Source organism: Benincasa hispida, chromosome 10, assembly GCF_027475165.1.
Source record: "Benincasa hispida cultivar pf3 chromosome 10, pf3_genome.v1.1, whole genome shotgun sequence".
Lineage (NCBI taxonomy): Eukaryota > Viridiplantae > Streptophyta > Magnoliopsida > Cucurbitales > Cucurbitaceae > Benincasa > Benincasa hispida.
In genome coordinates this window covers 61,660,145-61,681,018 of record NC_143487.1, presented here as the reverse complement: position 1 = coordinate 61,681,018, position 20,874 = coordinate 61,660,145, and the positions used below count along the sequence as shown (strand labels likewise).

Below are 20,874 nucleotides of genomic sequence, written 5' to 3'. Positions count from 1 at the left end.
ATAAATCCAATAATTATTTTGTTTCTCAACATTCAATTGTAACATAAAATCAATGCAAAAAATGATTGACATAACATGCATTAAGCACATAAATAATTCTTACAATAGAATCTAAAATATAAATATCAAACTATTGAATCGAAAGTCAAAGCACGCATAATTCAATAACTCAACTGACACACAAGTGTCTTAGTAACTACGAGACATGTAGAATGAATCTCCTTATCTTCAACTGTACTTAAAAAAATATATTGAATTGAAAGAAAAACGAACATAACTCAATTGATATATAGATATACTACGATTAAAAGATTTTTGAAAATCCCAACTGTTGCTATACTAAAAAATAATTCTAAAGCGAAAGAAAAAAACATGGGAAGTAAAACAAAATAGAACACCATAGGCTTGTTGTTCCATAACTGAAAATAAATACAAAAAGACTCCTTAACAAGGAAAAGACAGGTTCAAAACTAGAAGTCTTTTTTCCTTAATTTCACAAACATACCCTTCTACTAAACGCAAAGTTAAAAAGCTAAGGAAAAAAAAAAAAAAAAAAAAAACTATTTAAACATAAATAACATCACTATATTAATAAGAAAAATCAACTCACTTCAAATCGAAAACCCAATAAGGCAAACAAAACACATAACCAAAAAACTAAACTAAAGACCACGTCTTTGCGCTGCGACTGCACGTAGAGGATTCTTCATCTCACACGATAGCTTGAGGAGTTCGGTAAGGTCGACCGGGTGGGCCGGGTCGGGGGCCCATTTAAAGTGATGGACCAACTTGGCCACCCATAGTGTGACCGTCACAAGACCGAGGTTCTTTCCCGGACAGACCCTCCGCCCAGCCCCAAACGGCGCTAGGCGGAGATCGCCGCCCCTGATGTCGAGGTCAGCTTTCAGGAACCTGCCCGGGTTGAACACGTGTGGTTCTTCCCATACGTGGGGATCGTGTGTTATGGCCCACATATTGACCATGGCGGTTGTGTTCTCCGGGATAAGCATGCCGTTGCTAAGCTGGACGTCCGACGAAGAAAGACGGGCCCACGAGAGAAGTGGGCCCGGTGGGTGTAGCCGTAGAGTCTCCTTCACCACCGCCTGTAAGTAAGGCAATTTCGCCACGTCAGCATCTGTGAGGTTCCTTCCGTCACCGCCCACTGCTCTATCTATTTCCTTCGCTACTTCCTCCTGTATTTCACCGTGCAAAACTAACTCCGCCATCACCCACTCTGTTAGCAGCGCCGTCGTATCCGTACCCCTAAAGATCATTTCCTTTCACACCGAAAACAAATTTTTAATTTGAGCTAAGTTACACTCAATCTTATTTTTTTTCTTTAATAAAAATAGTACAGTCGAGCTATCCCTATCTATTAGGCAGAACAGTTCAATGAAAATACAACACGGAACACTATTTTTTTTATTAAAAAAAAAATGCTTTATTTAATTTTTTACTTTTTTATCTTACTACTTAAATGTATAATGGTGAGTTGTGACATGACAAACTTACCCATCAAATAGCAACCATGTCATTCTCGTTAAATCTTTCATTGCCATCGAGAGAGTATTTTATTTTAAGTTGGGTATACTTGATCTCATACTTCCATTTTTTTTTTAAAGAAGAAAATTTAAAATCAATTAAACGAATTGGAACATGTCAACTTTTTGTACTAGACATAGATAAGACATCTTTAGTTTTCACGTGATGAACTTACCCATAAAACAGCGACCATGTCATCATCGTCGAGTTTTTCGTCGCCATCAAGAGAGAGCAAAACATCAACAAAATCAGAATCATCCGACAGGGTTTTACAACGGCGGTGTTCATCAATTACGCCTTGTACGAATTTATTAACCTTAGGAACAAGTTTAGCACAACGTTGGTTAATACGAAACGGGTCATAAAACCAAGTGAGCCACGGGAGATAATCCGACCAATTAAACGCACCCAACAGCTCGAACCCTTCACGGACCAAGTCTCGAACCATTTCCAATTCCAAATCCCCTTCCTCGAACCGCTTCCCAAACACACTCCACATCACGTTGTTCAACGAAGCAGCTTGAAGATGGTTCCTCAAACAAACACCTCCATGGACGATTTGTTCATGGTGAATACTGTGGATCATAGCGGCGCATTCGAGCTGACGAGCGCCTTCGTGGGCGGCAATACGCTTGGGAGAGAAGAGGTGGGAAGAAGCAATTCTCCTTAGGAGACGCCAGTAGGTTCCGTTTGGTGCGAACCCTATGGCTCGACCGAACATCAAACTCTTCGCGGACTGCTTGAGCGGGCGGTCCGCGAAGTGCGGCGAGGTTAGGATTTCCTTAGCCGTGATAGGGTGAGAAGCAACCACAACGGGGGAGGAGCCCAGAGAGAAGGCCATGAGATGAGAGTCGTGACGGCTGGCTGCTATAGCAGCCAGTGTTCGATGGGGTAAGTCATAGGTGAGAGTGAGCAAACTGCCGAGAAATGGAAGGCCGCGAAGACCTGGAATCGGGACTCGACCCTGACGGTTCCTTCCATTTCTCCAGGCAGTACCGGCGGAGGAGAAAGCCCACGTGAGAAGAGAAAGAGAGAGGAAAGCGAGAAGAAAGAGGAGAAAGCAATGGAAGACACCATAGTTCTCGAAAGCAAGGAAATAAGGAAGGGTTAAAACCCAGTAAGAAGTGGTGTCTTTTGCTTTAACCAAAGACGGGTCCATGGGAAAGGGAAAGGGAAAGGGAAAGAAAATATAATGAAGAAATGTTTGTGGAAGGTGGAGTTGTAAGGTGATTGGAATTTATAGGGAATAATACTTGCATCTTCTATTTCTATGATCTTACCATCATCCTCGCACATAAAAATATATATATATATATATATATATATATATATATATCTTAAAAAAATGAAAAAAGAAAAATTTGTGAGATGATTTTTCACGTGGAAAGAGGAAGAGAGAGATTATGATTTGCAGGAGGGAGAGAAAGAGATAAGGCGTTGTTAAGTTAACGTTATGGGTGTTGAATAGAAAAAGGCATGGTAAGATTGGGGAGACGCAGGTAAAGGAATACATTATTACATTTCATTCCTTCGAGAGGATGATCGTGGGGTGGGGGTTACACTTTCGATTCAAAACTACACATCCCACCGTTGATTCTTTTCATTTCAATAATAATACATATTTAACGCCTGGTTTATAATCTTCATGTTAATTAAAATATATATATATGGAACAGTACATTTTTTTGTCCCTAACCTTTGGTTTTAATTTCTATTTCATCTTTAGGTTTTATAATGTTTATACATTTAGTCTTTAAATTTTAAGTTTTATTTCAATTTAGTCTATGAGATTCAAAATGTTACAATTTTATCTTTGAGATTTCAATTTTGTTTCAATTTAGTCCATAGATTTTAAGATTTTACATTTTCAATCTCAATTTTTCATTAAATACTTACTTTCCATCATTTACGATAATTTCTATTAATTAATTAAAAATAATTAGAAGTGAAATTTTAAATTTAATCTTAAAAGTGATAAAGATAGTGAGTCTTAATTAATTATAATTCTTTTAACGATTTTTAATTTATTAATATAAATTAATTAAAAAATACGAAAAGTTAGTATTTAGTAAAAAAAAATTGAGGTTAAACGGGTAAATCTCGAGACATAAGGACCAATTGAAGCAAAATTTAAATTTTAATGGTAATATTATAGTATTTTGAAACCTAAGGACTAAATTAAAACCAAACTCAAAACTTAAGAAGGACTAAATGTATAATATTTTGAAAACTAGAGACCAAATAAAAAGTAGACCCAAAACTTAAGAACCAAATAAATAATTTTCCCTAAAAATATTGATGCGTTAATTCCATGGATACGTGGATGTTATAGAAATTTTTGGAAAAATTATAAAAATAAATTTAAATTAGTAAATAAATATTTTACGATTTTTAAACCATATAAGTTAACTTATGTCTATTGTTTATACTATATTTACATTAGTGATATTTTGTTACTTATTTTTGTGAATTTTTTTATAATATAACGAAAATATCAATTCACTCCTCATGTTCATGTTGACCGAAATTTAATACTATAACTTAAGATATGTTTGATAAAAAAAAAAAAAAAAGAATGAAGTTTAAGAAGAAAAATATTTAGATACATCTTAGACTATATCTATCTTTTGTGTTTTTTACCAAATTATTCAATCATAGCACATGGTAAATTATTCTTCCCTCTCTTATTTTAAATATATATAGTTTTTTCAAATTATTGTACCTAAATAGATTGAATATTTGAAAATAAAATTTTTAATATCTGTCACTCAAAAAAATATTTAAGGTATGTGTGATAAAAAAAAAATTCTTTTATAAGAAAAATATTATCTATCTCAAGCTATTTTTGTGCATTCTATCAAAAGGTTCAATTATAGCATGTGACAAATTCTTCTTGCATATTTTATAACAAATTTTAATTGTTTATATGTGATAAGATGAGATGTATAAAGATAGATGTATCTAAATAATATTTTTCTAAAATATATTTTATAGATTTCCAAATCTAGTGAAAAATTTAAAACCAACTTTTTAACTTAACTAAATTACTCAGGAAAAAAAACATTTTAATGTATCCAAAAGATTAAAATAAAATAAAAAAGTTAATAAATTAAATATATTATTTCATGGTGCAAATTCAATTCGTTTTTGTTAAACTAGTATATGTAAAGATATTGTTTTTTTCATGTAATTTGAGATTTGTTTAATATTTTATTGTATTTTTAAATATCTAATTTAAATCTTTGTACTTTCAATCCTTAGGATCTATTTGGAATGATTCAAAAAATATATATATATTTTTCAAAAATTTATTTTCATTTAAACACTTTGGTTAAAAACTCTTTAAAATAAAAATATACATGGCAACTCTTTTTCAGAATGGTATTTATACACAAATTTGTTTGATTTGTTATATACTAAAAATGTTTTTAATGTCAAATTACTGTAAAAGAATTTGCTAGCGACGATGGCTAGAGTAGGAGGTTGGAGGTTGGCTAGCAGCGGTTGGAGGTGGTGACATGTATGAGTTTCTCAAATTATGACACTTAAATATTTGAAATTATTTTTTTAAAAGTTGATTTTAAGTTTTTATCCTAAATCAACTTATTTTATAAATTCATTTTCTAACCTTCATTTTGAATGGTTGTCAGACAATTGAATTTTTTTCAAAGTGACTTATTTTTTAAATTAATCACTTGAAAATGTATTCCAAACACACTCATACTCTCAACTACTAGTTTATGGTTGATTTTTTAAATAAATTTTTATTATCTATTGACATTTTTATTATAAATTTAGAAACATATTCACATATTTTATTTTCTTGCATGAAAACTATTTTTATTATTTAACCAACTTCGACAAAAAAATAAATTCAAAGGACTAAAATTAAACACACTCTAATGTATATTATGTGAAAACATGGTTTGATCATATGATATTCTAAGATAATAAATTATATGAAAATTTTATGTTAAATTACAAATTCGGTCCTCATTTGAAGAAAGTTAAATTTTAGTCTTGATAGCTTTGAAAATTAAAATTTCATCCTTCAAGTTTGATCAAATTTAAACGATAGCCTTTATGGTTTGATAAAATCAATATAAACCGAAATTTATAATTTAACTAATTTTTTTAAATAAAACATGTAATAATAATTTATATTGAACTTAATATTCAGTAATAAATACAAACTGATTTCATGATCTATAAATATATTGAACAATTCTTTAAATGATAATCAAATTTTTAAATTTACCACAAAATACGTATATGAAAACATCAAATATAATTCTATTTTCATTTAATTCATTATTTTCAAATTTCTATTTTAACATTGGCTATCAAAAGTTTTATATCTTTTCTTTTAGGTTAAACTACACATTTTATCCTTTAAACTTTTGAGTTTGTCTTTAAATTGCTACTAAATCTTAATTTTCAATTTTGTATTAATAAATTTCTAAATTTTCAATTTTGTACCTAATAGGTGATCTTTGTTATTTGGAAAATTCAACTTATTTATTAGTTTTCTAAACTTTTTTCAATTTTATATATAATAGATTCGTGAATTTAACCAAATATCATATAAAGTCAATAATCTATTAGACACAAAACTTAAAATTTATGAACTTATTGAACATAAAATTAAAATTTAAAGGACATAGTAAAGATACTTTTAAAGCTAAAGAACCTATTAAACACAAAATTTAAAGTTTTCTTTTAAGAATTGGCAGACCAAATAGACACAAACTTAAAAGTTCTAAAGCTAAACTTTCAAGTAATTGATCCTTCCCTATATATTCTCGTGTTATCATTTTTCTTTAGCTAAATTATTAAAAAAATGTCATTGAACTTTGAACTTTATGTCAAAAATATCCTTAAAATTTTTTAAAAATATCTTTGAATTTTAAATTTTGTGTCAAAAATAACCTTAAACTTTTAAAAAATGTTCAAAAATATTCTCGTCGTTGGTTTTGAATGAAAATTATTAGCTTTTTTTCAAAATAAATTTTCAAAAGTATAAAAAATACCCTTAAGCTGAAAAAAAAAAAAGATTAAAAAATACTCTCACTATTAATATATGAAAGAAATCATTAATACCTAGTAGCAAAATAAATTTGAAGTTAAAAAAAAAAGTTTAAAAATACTCCTACCATTAGTGTAGCGATAAATTTGTTTAAAGTTTTATTGAGTTCGAAAAAAAACCAATTTTAAAATAACTTATATAGATATCTTTTTTTTCATAGAGATACTCTCATTTTTCTCCTATTTTTTCCGTTTTTATACTGATTTTCTCAGCAACCAAAATAAAAAACTAAACTTTAAGTTAAAACATCAAATCTCACAAAACATAAAATCAAAATTTCCCCTTAAACCATACCAAAATGATAAATAACCAACATATATATATATATATATATATCTTAACTAAAGTAGACTTGTACTTAAAAAAAATAGATATTTTTTTTTAGATAATTAAATGTTAAACAATTAACAAAAAGGAGAATAAGAAGGGATGGAAGAAAAAAATGAGAAAAAATGAGAGAAAACAGAGAAGTAAGAGGATATTAAACGATTTCTATTCACATATTAGCAGCAATGGTATTATTGAACTTTCAAAAGTTTAGAGATATTTTTTACATAAAGTATTGATAGTTTTCATCTAAAACTTATTGTGAAGGTATTTTTAAATTCCTTTTTAAAGTTTAAGAATATATTTGAAACCATTTTTTATAACTCAGCCTTTTCCTTTCTTTTTTTTTTTTTTCCTATTCATGTTAATTAATATACAATTTGGTAAAAATCCTTGATAATCCATGCAATGGGATATATATATATATATATATATATATTTATTGGCAGACGATGCAATGGAAACTTGATAGTTCATATTTATTAGTATTAATGGAAGACTATGACAGTGTGTGACCATAATGTTATCTACTAGACGTTATCTTGTCTAGATTCCTAATATGAAACTTAATACTAAGTCTACATTCAAATAATGTGATTTTAAAATAAATAAAATAAAGGTTAAAATATCATTTTCAGTCATCATACTTTAAAGTTTATTCCATTTTAGTTCATGTATATTTCAATAAATCTTCAATTTAGTCTATCAAAATTAATTTTCACCAAAAGCGGTAAAATAAGAATAATAATAATCATTTTCATTTAACAAAATACGGTATGTGAATATGTTTCCAAAATATATAGTAAATAATAAAAAAAAAAGTTTTTAAAAAATCGACAATAAAGTAGTAATTATATTGACTAAATTTAAGATTTATTGAAAGTATAAGAACTAAAATTGGACAATTGAAAATATATAGACTAAACTTAAACAACATTTTAAATATAGGACCAAAATGATATTTTTAACCTAATTTATTTGAGGAGTTTGGAATTTGTATTATACTTGATATGATGTGGAATGTCAAAATGTTAGTGTTCTTATAATAGATTATTATAATAATTGGGTGTTATTATCAACAAAAGAAGTAATTGATAAGAGTTGATTAAAATGTTTTGGTACCTATGTGTACATGTCGATGGTAGGAAAATATGTACCAATATATAGAGCTGTCATGTCAATATGTTTGATACGAATAATGGAGGGAGGTGACAAATCTCTCGTACAAAATTTGGCTTTTATAGGAGAGCATCAATTGGCTTTGCTTTTAAAATGAATGGTTTACTACAACCATTGAGAATGTATTCTTTCTTAGGTCGTTTTAGTGCGGGTAATTATTTGAGGAGTAAGATTTGGAGAATCGCTTGGTGTGTTGTTATCTATCATATTTGACATGAGTAAAATCTTTGTATCCATGGAGCCATCATGCACCCTCCTCAGGTAGTTAGTCAGATTATGCGGTCTGAGATTTTTCTTTGTTGTTCACAATGGTTTGGAGCTACTATCGAGGGAATTTGTATTGGTTACCCTCATTGGGACCTCGATCTCTCACCTTTACAACACTCAGTCACACATTTGACGCTTTGATTACTCTCTCGCTTTCCAACAACCTCACACATAAGGTGTCAACGCTTTGATCCCAATCCGGCCACAGCACATCAACCACCGCAATCCTGTATCGATAGGAAGAAGAAGAGAACAAGCTATTTGATAATGATGATGTAAGTAAGAAGGCAAAAAAAGTTTAACTCAAAACACAATTACTCTTTTTGCTTCCTCCATACATTCTATTTGACAGCTGACTGTAACTATTTTCTTTGCTTCAGATGCTTAAACAACACCTACTTGCTTTAAATCAAACTTATCTTAGACTAAGAATAACCTTCATTTCAAGAGATCATTTATGTATCATTTGCAGCACTTGAGTTTTGGCTGGTCACCAAAGTTCTATAATATTTAAGGTCTAAGGCATGAACACATTGCCTTTATATCCCAATTATTAGCCGCTAGGATAGATCAAAATTCTAACTCTTAAATTGATTCAAAGAAATTCAAAAGTATTTGTGTTTTGAGTTTCAAAGACTACTAAGTGAACCATCAGCTCAATGAGAAACTCTTTCCAATAGCTACCCTGTAACATAACTAATTTAAATTTAAGTATTGTCTGTATATTTTATGGGGTTTTCTGGTTTGCAGATGATCTTGTGCTGCATTTGAACAACAATTGTGAGAGAGATTTTACAAATTTCATCTTCTGAACTTGAAATGAAATTCGTTGCACCCAGCTAGCTAGATTTTCTCATAGAAAAGCATGGTAGCCTCAGCTGCAAGAACTTCTTCTTCAGAAACAAGATGAACTTCTGAATCTGATACATGAAACCATTCTGTAGAGACATCCTGCGAACGTGAGTTGCAATCTCGTCCGAGCAAGTAGTCTTGAACTCTTCTGTAAACGGTGTAATGGCCACCCCCAGCCTTACCAAAATGCTGAACAACTGAAACAACTCGATACAAACAAGTTTCTGAAGGTTCTATTTGGCAACTCCTAGCCTCCTGTAGAATAAGAGAATACACAAGCACCAAATAAGGGTAATTATCAGAAACAATTAGATTACAAAGGGAGAAATCACAAAGGTTCAAGGTTGAACTGAGTCAATTGCCAAAATAAAATCAGACTTCAATGATTCGAGCTGTGAAAGCAATCGAAACTTTAGACCTACCAAGGAACTGGAGCAGGAGTTAAAGTTTGTATCCCAGGTTTCTGAGCTTCCTATAGTTTGAGAAGAACTGATTTCGTCGGCATAACCTTTAAATTGGTCAGAATAAATGGGTTCGCCTAAGGTTAGATTCATAGGGTAATCATCCTCCCCTATTAGCCCGTTTACGTACTTCAGCATTCTGGCATCAAACTGCATTCTAAAGAAATCAAGACCATGACTCGGTTTTTTATTTGATGAATGTTGCCCTTCAAGTTGTCCTAAATCTTTTATTTCCACTCCCGTCAACATGAACGGAGACATGTCCAAAATCAGGGGGAAAGATATATGGCCCTAAGGAATGAAATTGCAAAACGTTAATAAAAGGCTATGCATACAACAAACATGTTAATTTAGGGGTGTAAAGAGTCGCTAATAATGAGAAAATTAATACCTGAATTTTGAACGTGTCACCAAACATGTTCGTCGAAACACGTTTTATATGGATGCATAGAATCTGCAAATAAAATATATATTGATGAGTACAATTAACTACGAGTATAAACAAATAGTTAAATTAAAATTTTCTTGTCTGAAGTTCAAAAATTTTGGTTTATATTCTAATAAATACCCAAGGTTAATATGGTTAAACAACATATTATTTGGACATATGAGTGGTGATTTGACACAAATGTTTTCTTTTCCTTTTTTTTTTTTTTTGGTTTGAGGAAGATTTGACCCAAATGTTAACATGTTACCTCTCTGCCTCAGTTGTTCATATTTTATCAAATCGGCCAACTCTCCTACATTCTATCAATCTAATCATCGCTCAACATGTCACTCAATATTTACATACTGGTGTTACCCACAGTAATTTATTATAATAAGAGTTGAAAATTCAAGATTGTAATTGAGACTTCTAGAAATTCAAAGCTACAATTGAAACCTATTAAATAGTCAACAAGGTCCAGAACTGGCGATTTAACCAAAAGAATGATAAACATAAATGATAACATAAAAAGCCAAGGTTATCTGTAATCATCACTTTGCTTTTGAACAAGATGCACTACTTTAATAACAATTGTCACCCAAGCACTGTAAGTACTACTCTCTTGGTCATTGTGAAACAAGGGCATACAGAAAAAACAGCCCCAAAAATGGCGAGGAAGAGCCTAGAACTAACTAAAAAAGGAACTTCAATCCAACAAAACCTAAACCAAGCTCATAATTACAAAAGAGCCTAATAACCACCGACACCAAAAGGAGGCATTAAACCTAGTCCCTTCTCAAACCTCCTCACTCGCTCTCCACCTCTATAAAATTTTTGTTATTCTTCTCAATCCAACAAAGCAAACTGAAGAAAACTTCCTCAATCATAGAGAAGCAATTTCTCCTCCATGCCAAATGTAAACCAAGCAATCTCAATTTTTAACCCTCTGTTGTAGTTTGACTGCACGAAATGGAAACTGCACAGTAGATGAGGAAGGCCCTAGTGCCTCTTGCTACCTACAAAGGATGCACCATTGCGTTTGGAATACTAAGGAAGAATGACGTTGGACCTGATCAATAGTGTTAAACCTACCATGTAAAACTTGCCAGTTGCCACTCAAAAATATGAGGCAACCTAGGGAGAAGGGACAGATAAAATGTAAAAAGGACCAAATCCTAGACTCCCTTCTCCTTGGCAATACACGTTGGTTTTGCAAAAGGGAAAGAGACCGTCACATCAATCACCTATATGTTAGACAGAGGACAGCATTTTTTTTTGGCAGGAACCAAAACTTTTCCTTAAGTAAATGAAAAGAGACTAATGCTCAAAGATAAGAGAAAAGATAAATCAAACCTCAAAGATGAAAAAGCTCCAAAAATGTAGCCGAAACAACATATCAGAGGAAAAGATACTACCAGGATTTGGTCCACTGAATGATCGAAATGATACCCAAGGAGATCAAAGGTTTCTAAATCTTGTCCAAGACCAAAAACTAGAAAACCTGACTTTACAGATTACCGCAAAGGAAGCCTTGTATTTTGAATTTTTTGTTGGTTTAAAATGTTTATATCATCTACTCACAAAAAAAAATCATAATCCAACAAAAACATAATGAAATGAGTATAATTAAATGATAATTGACATGCACTATCTCTCTTAATATTGGATATTCAAATCCAAACTTCATACGATGTTCCCTTATTTATTTGTACCTACTAACTTTCGTAAAATGGTATAAAGATCTCTAATTTATCTATTTTTCCCTCTTTTTTTTTTATAAAAAAAGTGAATTACACTATGAAAAATGGACCTAAATCATAAAAATAGTATAAACGGCCAATTAGGTTGGCTTGAATATTATGTCACATAAGCACAATTTAATTGATAAAGCTATATACTCTTTCCCTCCCATTTGATTTTTGAACTAAAAAAGTATTCTTATTAAAGTTGTTTACTATATAAAATAATAGATAAGCTCAATATAATATTCAACCTTGACCATTTTTTAAAAAAAGAAATATAACTTTTTTTTAGTACAAAAGAAATCTAACTTAGTTTTGCATCAACATTGATAAAAAGATTAGCCCGATCTACTTATTACATAGTTTGATGAACATAATTAGGATGTGTTTGGAATATATTTTCAAGTGATTAATTTTAAAGATACGTCTCTTTTTTTAAAAAAACACAAAAATCAAATTATTTGGGAATCACTCAAAATGAATTTTAGAAAAAATAAGTTTATAAAATAAGCTAGTCAAATAATAGAAAACCTGACTTTACAGATTACCCCAAAAGAAGCCTCAAGATAAAGAGGACAGGAATCAACTCACCTCCCGCCAACCAAAGACGCCCAGAGCTTGATTTGGTAGGACAATGGTTGAGATCTATGATGGAACTTTTATCTCTATTAATCTTAAGGCCATAAATAGTTTCAAAGAACGACAAGGTAAACACACACACACAAGAAGAAAGAAAGAAAGCTAAAAAAACCAGGTGTCATCTGCAAACTATTGATGCATCGAGGGAATTGACTCATTTCCCTCCCCAAAACCCTCCATCATCCCCTTATCTCCTCCTATTATTAACACAAGTCTGCTCAGAAGATAAAAAAGAAAAGGTGAAAATGGGTCCCCCTCCACATGGTTTGTCTATTTTTTTTTTTTTTAATGAGAAAAAATATTAGAATTTTATTGATGGTATGAAACTACACAAGGGCAAGAATGTCGTGACTTATTACAATCCACATGGTAAAAAAAAGGCTTTCTCAAAATCCACTTTTAAAATAACCCTTTGTTTTTTTTTTTAATAACAACTTTCATTAAGAAAAAATGAAAGAATACACGGGCGTACAAAAACCAAGCCCACAAAAAAGGGGAATCCCTCTAAAAGAAGGGACTCCAACTATACAAAATTATGTCATTGGATAATTACAAAAAACCTTAGAAATTGAAGCCTAATTAGAAACGTGAAAACGAATAATAGACCACACATCACGAGCATCTCTCTCAACTCCCCTAAACACCCTTCTATTTCCTCTCATCCCACAACACCCAAACAATAGCACAAACACTAGCCAATCAAAGAAAACGGTCTGTCTCCCCAAACAGCAGATTGAGTATGGATTCCTCGATCATAGCTCTAACGTCTCTTTGACGAGCATACATCAAAATGAACGTCTGGAAAAAAGAATCCCAGAAAAAGCTTGCAAAATCACAGTGCCAAAGAACATGGTCCAAGTCTTCTCAACGTTCTTGCAAAGAATGCAACAAAAAGGACCGACCAACGACGGCATCTTCCTAACAAGCCTATCCAACGAATATAGCCATGGAGAACCTGCCAAGTAAAGAATCTCACTTTTCTAGGAATCTTAATCCTCCATAGCGACGAGAAAACAAACTCACCCACAGGAGCAGGGTTAACCAAACACTAAAAAAAGGATTTACACGAGAACCATCCAAAGGATTAAGGCTCCAGACTCTCACATCTCTCCTCCCAAGGCGAAAGGGGTGACTCTTAAGAAGTTAACGGCGGGCAACCACATCCAATGGTTCCCTATCAGAAAGGGCACGACGGAACCCAAAGGAGAAAGAACAAGAGCTCCCAATCCAAACAAGAAAATCAGTCACAAAATGATTTTTAAGAGAAGACAAATGATCCCCAATCGAGGGAAAGAACCACAAAAAAGGTCTCTCCCCCACCCAATGATCTCCCCAAAAATACGTCCCTCTCCCATCCCCCACCACAAAACGAATCCAAGGAGCTCTTTCGAAATATCTTTCCAAGGATTCCAATAAGTGTCATTAATCCCTTTAGCTAGACACTCGAAAGGATGAGGGCATGTTTACTAGCAATAACACAGAGAATTGGGCTTTAGAGGAAAAGCGCCAAAGCCATTTGGCTAGAAAGGCTTTGTTTTGAGTCCTAAGGTTCCCAATTTCAAGGCCTCTCAAAGACACCGGCTTCTCGATAATCTCCCATCTAATAAGATGCGATCTGATTCCTTTCCCTTCATCAACCCCTTCCCAAAGGAAGTCACACATCAACCTCTCCAAACACTTACACACCTCCCCCGAAGACTTAAAAGAGAAACAAGAAATAAACTAGAATGCCACTCAGAATAGACTTGATGAGAGTAAGACGGCTCGCTTTAGAAAAGAAACTCTTTTTCCAAGAAGCCAACCTACTTCGAACTTCGTCAATCACAAGGTCCCATAAAGAAACACACTTCAGACTATTTCCAAGCGAGAGACCAAGGTAAGAAGAGGGAAGGCTTCCCACCTCACATCCCGTCCATTCCGCCCACCTTTTAATCTTATCCTCCTCACTATTGATACCCATAACACAACACTTGCCCCTGTTTATCTTCAGACCCTACATCTCCTCAAAAAAAGCAAGAACATGATTCAGCATTAAGAAGGAATAACACTTCCCGAACAAAAGAAAAGGGTGTCATCTGCAAATTGAAGATGGGGGAGGGGAACCCTCTGCTTACCCACCTCAAAGGGCTCAATAAGGTTACCTTCGACACACTTAGTCACCAATCTGCTAAGCACATCCACAACAAGGAGGAAAAGGAAAGGAGAGAGAGGATCACCCTGCCTCAAACCTCTCGACATTGTGACTTAACTCTAGGACTCCAATTGATAAGAAAGGAGTAGCTCACATTCCTCAGGCAACCCCACATCCACATACGTCACTTATAACCAAAGCCTTTCCCATCTAAAACTTTATCCAAAAAGTTCCAATCCACATGGTCATAAGCTTTTTCAAAACCAATCTTAAACAACGTGTCTTCCTTCTTTCTAGCTCTATAGACCTTAATCGCCTCATTGGCAACAAGGGCTTGATCCAGAATTTGCCTTCCTGCCACAAAGGCCCCTTACTCAACAGAAATTGTCGACGAGAGCACCCTCTTCAGACGATTCGCCAAAACCTTTGCCAAAATTTTGTACACACTTGTGATGAGACTAATTGGACGAAAGTCCTTAACTCTTGTCATAGACTCCTTCTTAGAGATCAAATAGACGTAAGTTTCCGACATAGATCTATTTAAAATCCCCTTTTCATAGAACTCTTGGATAACTTTGACCAGGTCCTCCTTCACAAGGAACCAATTCTCTTGACAAAGGACCATTGTAAACCCATCTGGCCCTAGGATTTCAAACTATCGCTTCCAAAAACTGCCTATTGATCTCCTCAACAGTAAAAGGCTCGGACAAACTGTCCTTATCCTCCTCAGAAATAGGGTTCCAGTCAATCCCTTGAACAAAGGGTTTGACTGAAAAGTCCGAACCATATAACTGAGAAAAGAAGCTAATAACTTCCTCCTCAATCTTGTTAACCTCCGTAAAGACCTCCCCTGAATCAAAGACCAAAGGGCCAATTCTATTCCTATTTTTTCGACCACTGGCCACCCGATGGAAAAGAACAGAATTGCAATCCCCCTACTTAGCCCACGTCAACTTCACTTTTTGCCTCCAGCTACAAGTCTCCTTTCAAATTACCTCTACAAAAGGACCTTTAGGGGAGTCCCTTTCCATTTTCATGGACTCATCCAAAAGGCCCTTTAGCTCCCAGTCCTCAAACCCCTTGATCTTAGCCAAAAGCTCCTATTTCTGAATTCTAACATCACCAAAAACTTCCCTATTCCACTTTTTAGCTTCCCAGTTGCGTACTGCTATTCCACATCACCAAAATGCCTCCCGACTTCCCCACTGCATCTGTACTCTCCCACTTCACTCTTTTGAATTTCCACAAACTGCCAACGAGAAGAAAATCAAAATCACTCCATTCAGTCTCCATCGACACTGTTAAAATATAAAAGAAGAAGAGAAGAGAATAACAACACTCAGTAACGTGGAAACCCTAGTACAGGGAGAAAAACCATGATATAGAGATCTTTCTTATTAGTTAATCTGATACACTGAATACACAGGGACACATTGTATAGTTAGACAGTAGGAAACCCTATTTTCAACACTCCCCCTTAAGTTGGAGCATAGATATCAACAAGACTCAACTTGCTTACACAATAATCAAAGCTCTATCTTAGTAACCCCTTTATAAGCACATCTGCAACTTGCTGATTTGAAGGAATATAAGGGAGGCATATGTTTCCACTGTCCAATCTCTCCTTAATGAAATGTCTGTCAATCTCTACGTGTTTAGATATGTCATGTTGAACCGAGTTATTTGCAATACTGATGGCAGTTTTGTTGTCACAAAACAATTTCATCCAAAGCTCATTATCTTGCTAGAGATCAGATAACACTTTCTTCAACCAGATTTCTTCACAAATCCCCAGACTCATGGCCCTATACTCAGCCTCAGCACTACTTCTAGCAACAACCCCTTGTTTCTTACTTCTCCAGGTGACTAGATTACCCCAGACAAACGTACAATACCTAGACGTCGACTTTCTGTCAACAACAGAACCTGCCCAGTCAGAATCAGTGTAGGCTTCAACAGATCGTTTATCAGACTTTCTGAACATCAGACCCTTGCCAAAAGTTCCTTTCAGGTACCGAAGGATACGTTCAACTACTGTCATATGATCCTCACAGGGAGCCTGCATAAACTGACTGACAACATCTACTGCATACGAAATATCTGGCATTGTGTGAGACAAGTAGATTAACTTCCCAACTAACCGCTGATATCTTTTTTTATTAACAGGAACTCTATCATTCTTCTCAACGAGCTTCGCATCGTACTCTACTGGTGTGTCAACAGGTTTACACCCAGTCATGCCTGTTTCCTTTAATAAGTCCAGAGTATATTTTCATTGAAAACTGAGATATCTTCTTTTGATCGAACCACTTCCATTCCCAGAAAGTATCTTAGATTACCGAAGTCTTTAATTTCAAACTCTTCGGCCATCTTTGTTTTGAGCCTCATGATCTCAGCATCATCATCCCCAAATAAAACAATATCATCAACGTAGACAATAAGAACAGCTATCTTCCCTGATTTCGACCTTTTTGTAAATAGAGTGTGATCAGAATGCCCTTGAACATGCCCCTGTGCTTTCGCAAAGGTTGTGAATCTATCAAACCAGGCCCTTAGAGATTGTTTCAATCCGTAGTGGATGGGGTGGGGATCCCCTCCCCGTCCCCACCCCGTCCCCGACCAGAGACCCAATTTAAATCCCCAATTTGACCCCCTTCCCCGGTCAAACCGAGGATTTCCCGCCCTGATCGGGTCGGGGACCCGATCGCGCGGGGAATTTTGCCATTCCCTAGAACAGCGGTGTTGGCAAAGGCCGTCAATGACAAAGTCCTTCAGAGGTGGAGAGAGGGAGATCAAACAAAAGTGGGGAGAGACGGAGCAAAAGCAGAATTGGGGGAGGGAAAGTAAGAATCGAGAGGAGGAGAAAGTTTTTCAGAGTTAGGATTTTTCTTTTCCTAAATTACAAACTTTATTATAAAGTTTATTTGGTGGGCTTTTAACGGCGCACTTTGTGGCATGTTGAGCTTTTGTCTTCATTGGGTTGAAGTGGGAGCATATGACTTATTGAGCTTTTGTCCCCAACATGTTCATGTCCTACATGTTCAGAAATTGACGAAGCATCGTGTATGTGCTTCTTAGGTGGCTGGAGTGGCAGGGTTCATCCCTTTCTTTTGTACATCCTATTTATCAATGAAATCCTTTGTTTCCTCCTTTAAAAATACAAATAAATAAATAAAAGGTTTCGCAGGCATACCTTTGGACAGTGAGCAATACTGAGTTGCTTTAGGGTGAATGAAAACTTATTTGACCATGGAACTTTATATAAATGAAGAAGCATGTCACAACCACAAGAATCTTGCCTATCACACTTCATAAGTTCTTCAATCTCCATCTAAAGAATTAAAAAAGAATAATACATCACCGATCAATTATTAAGCAATTACTCTCACACAAACTAAAAAACAAGGCTATTGTATAATAAGGAGTCCGCAGCAGTTTAGAAGTCGAGACAATTGAAAAGAAATAACACATTAATAAATAGTGAACAGCACGGCAGAAAATAGGGGAAGGGGAGTAGAACTCCAAATAGAAGAAGAAATGAAATTCTGGGTTAAAGAATTACTTCAGATGCTCCCATTGAGGACAGATACTTCAAGCCAGCATTATGCCAACAATGGCTGCAACGATAATTCTCAACCTTTTCAGCAGCAAAGAACTGTTTTAAGCAATCCAGCAACGTACAGCCAAAAACCTACTATTGCATTTGAAAAGGCTTATAAGTACAGGAAAAACAGTATGTACCTATGTTATACAAGAATAATGTGCATGATATTTAAGTCATGGTCTCCAATACCAACGAGTAAAATGGTCAACACACATACAATAGTAGAATCACCCCTAAGCGCTGGTGAAACAGGCAAATTGTGGAAGGATTCAAAACTCAGTGAGATCTACAAAAGGAAAAAGAGTCAGTTAATGAAAAGAGCCAGTTAATGAACAAAGAAATAAAAGGCCAAGATAAAAATAGTATAGAGAAATGAACTACTGGAACAGGAAAAAAATTGAGAATGCAAAAGGTAAGATAAGTCCACCATGAGTTACAATTTTCCAAATTAATAAAATGTTCACTTCCAGTAACATGCAGAAAAAATTGCCCCTCATAATTTAGAAACAATAGAGTCAAACAATAGTTTATGCAAGTATAAAGAAATAACAAAAAAGTATGACCCAGAAGACCTATGAATTTAATGTTATGAAGTCAGAATAAACCTGGGAAGAACAACTTTGACAAGTTAAGATGCTACCAAGAATACCATCAAATGGTACAAGGAAGTGACCTTGCCATCTTTCAAGTTCAGTGGGCTTCTCAGTCCAGGAAGTAATAATTCTACCATTACAACCCATCACATCGGCTAACGAACACTGAGCTGGATAATTATAATCTGAAATTTCTTCTTTTAATGAAGAAAGAAGATGAAGGAATGCTTCTGCTGCATCCTACAAACCAACAGCAACACAATATGACATCAAATCGACAGTAACACAATTTGACATGAAACACAGTTGAACTCTGAAAACAATCAAAAAGATACAAGTGCCACTGTGCCACACCTGCTGGCTTGTTAGACTGAAATTTGGAGTGTAATAAGCCATTGCAAGCATTACTTTCCTCGGGCTCAACACAACTCTTTCCGAAGAAATGGCACCTAGCTCTGTAGAAATGATTTTCAATGCATAACCGAATGACAAGAACAAAGAACCTTTTCCAAAATTAGTTAAAATATATGTGTCACAAATTCAATCATTGAAAATTGTAACATTACTCTTTATGAATACTTCTACATGTCCATTTATCAAAGAAAAGTTCATTTCTTGGTCAAAAAAATTAAAAATACTTCATAAAGCATGCATAAGTGATCTTATTAGATAGTTGTGAGTCTCCAGAGCAACTCAACTATTCCCACATGATAATTGTCTTATCCTACTACATTTGGTTGAAAAGGAAAACTCGTTAGATACTAAATCTAGTCATAGCCACTCATTCCTTCTAAGCCTTTCTAGGCCTTTATAACATATGTCTTTATTGAGAGTAGACCAAGCCAATTGAAACAGGAGCGGCAGAAACTGAATTGCTGCTAAATATATCAAATTGAACAGCATAACATGGGTAGTAAAAGTCCCGACTGCCTAAACACCCTTCAAATGAAATGTGAAAAATTTGACAATACCTTGTAATAGTGCAGCCAAAGAAACCGTAAGTGGTAAAGCTTCACTCATTCCCTCATGAAGTTCAAATTCCTCCACAAACTTTTGAAGAAAAGGTTGAAAAAACACACAGCTAGCTAAAGCCTGATGAAATGTCCATATTCAGAAGAACATGAGTACAATTCATAAATACAACTCTCTTCTGTAGCTGACAAAGGTGATTCGTAGAAATTTTCAGACTTTCTAATCGAGAGAGAGAGAGAGAAAGAGAGAGAGCAAACCCATCAGCTGAAAGTAATAATACCTGTAAAATGACATTAAAAAAGCAATTGTTTCCAAGATTTTGCAATCCAGGAACTAGCCGAAGTTTCTCGGACGAACTTGCTCCTCTTGTCCAAGATAAGAGACCTAGGATGTTCAATTTACCATCTCTAACGGCGGAAACAAGAGCTGCAGCGCCCAGAAGCCCAGCAACATACACGCAAAATCCAGCTGGTTGGAATCGCCGGATGAAGTTCTCCATAGATGCATCGTTTACCCGCTTCATTTGGTAAGACGGCGACCGAAAGGAAACCATCAGTTTTGTGCTCACACTACCGGTTTAAATAATATGCAAGAATTTGGGATGATTTTAAAGTGAGAATTCCTTTTTTTACATATGGCCCTTTTTCATCGGTCCCTCAACGATTAATGACTCGTCCTTGCAAACAAATTAAATTTAACATTATATTTATGTTAAGAGTCATCGTTTTAAAAAACATCATCTCTCTCATTCCAATGTTGACGTTTCCCTAACTCCATGAACCAGACCAGTGTGATGACCCTTTTCTCACGTTTTTTTCATTCCGCCTTGTGTTAGGAACGTCCCTCCCAATCCAATGTTTTTTGCGCATTCTTGTCGCGATTTTAAAAGGCAGCATAATGTTTAAATTAAACAAAATCAAAGCAACCTCAAGTTTGCATAATGTAAAAAGAACATGTCCATTACCTCTCTCTGTTGGTCACTATTTATATTAGTTGATAATGGTTAGTTGCACGTTTCCTTGTTATGTCTCGAATTACTATACTACTATACT

At 34.3% G+C, this 20,874-nt stretch overlaps 2 protein-coding genes across 2 annotated transcripts; both read right to left on the bottom strand.

Annotated features, from left to right (window-relative positions):
- Positions 1 to 380: 380 nt before the first annotated feature.
- CYP78A7 (cytochrome P450, family 78, subfamily A, polypeptide 7) lies at positions 381 to 2,914 on the bottom strand. The gene is made up of 2 exons (XM_039045024.2): positions 1,718 to 2,914; positions 381 to 1,277 (listed from the first exon to the last, which is right to left on the bottom strand). The coding sequence occupies exons 1-2, from the start codon at positions 2,699 to 2,701 to the stop codon at positions 663 to 665; spliced, it is 1,599 nt and encodes a 532-aa protein (XP_038900952.1). The 5' UTR covers positions 2,702 to 2,914; the 3' UTR covers positions 381 to 662.
- A 6,053-nt stretch (positions 2,915 to 8,967) lies between these two features.
- UBP27 (ubiquitin-specific protease 27) lies at positions 8,968 to 20,524 on the bottom strand. Its single transcript, XM_039045563.2, has 10 exons — positions 20,103 to 20,524; positions 19,822 to 19,942; positions 19,205 to 19,305; positions 18,863 to 19,090; positions 18,475 to 18,543; positions 18,216 to 18,344; positions 17,847 to 17,984; positions 10,106 to 10,168; positions 9,676 to 10,005; positions 8,968 to 9,508 (listed from the first exon to the last, which is right to left on the bottom strand). Exons 1-10 carry the CDS (start codon positions 20,373 to 20,375, stop codon positions 9,245 to 9,247), a joined length of 1,716 nt encoding a protein of 571 aa, XP_038901491.1. The 5' UTR covers positions 20,376 to 20,524; the 3' UTR covers positions 8,968 to 9,244.
- Positions 20,525 to 20,874: the final 350 nt, after the last annotated feature.

What these genes read in the sequence shown, in the direction of transcription:
- UBP27 (XM_039045563.2), bottom strand. Translation starts at nt 20,375, where the DNA reads ATGGTTTCCTTTCGGTCGCCGTCTTACCAAATGAAGCGGGTAAACGAT. An exon ending in GTGACACGTTCAAAATTCAG is followed by an intron (nt 10,006 to 10,105) that starts GTATTAATTTTC and finishes TTCATTCCTTAG; the next exon opens with GGCCATATATCTTTCCCCCT. An exon ending in ACTCCTGCTCCAGTTCCTTG is followed by an intron (nt 9,509 to 9,675) that starts GTAGGTCTAAAG and finishes CTTATTCTACAG; the next exon opens with GAGGCTAGGAGTTGCCAAAT.
- CYP78A7 (XM_039045024.2), bottom strand. Translation starts at nt 2,701, where the DNA reads ATGGACCCGTCTTTGGTTAAAGCAAAAGACACCACTTCTTACTGGGTT. An exon ending in ACATGGTCGCTGTTTTATGG is followed by an intron (nt 1,278 to 1,717) that starts GTAAGTTCATCA and finishes TCGGTGTGAAAG; the next exon opens with GAAATGATCTTTAGGGGTAC.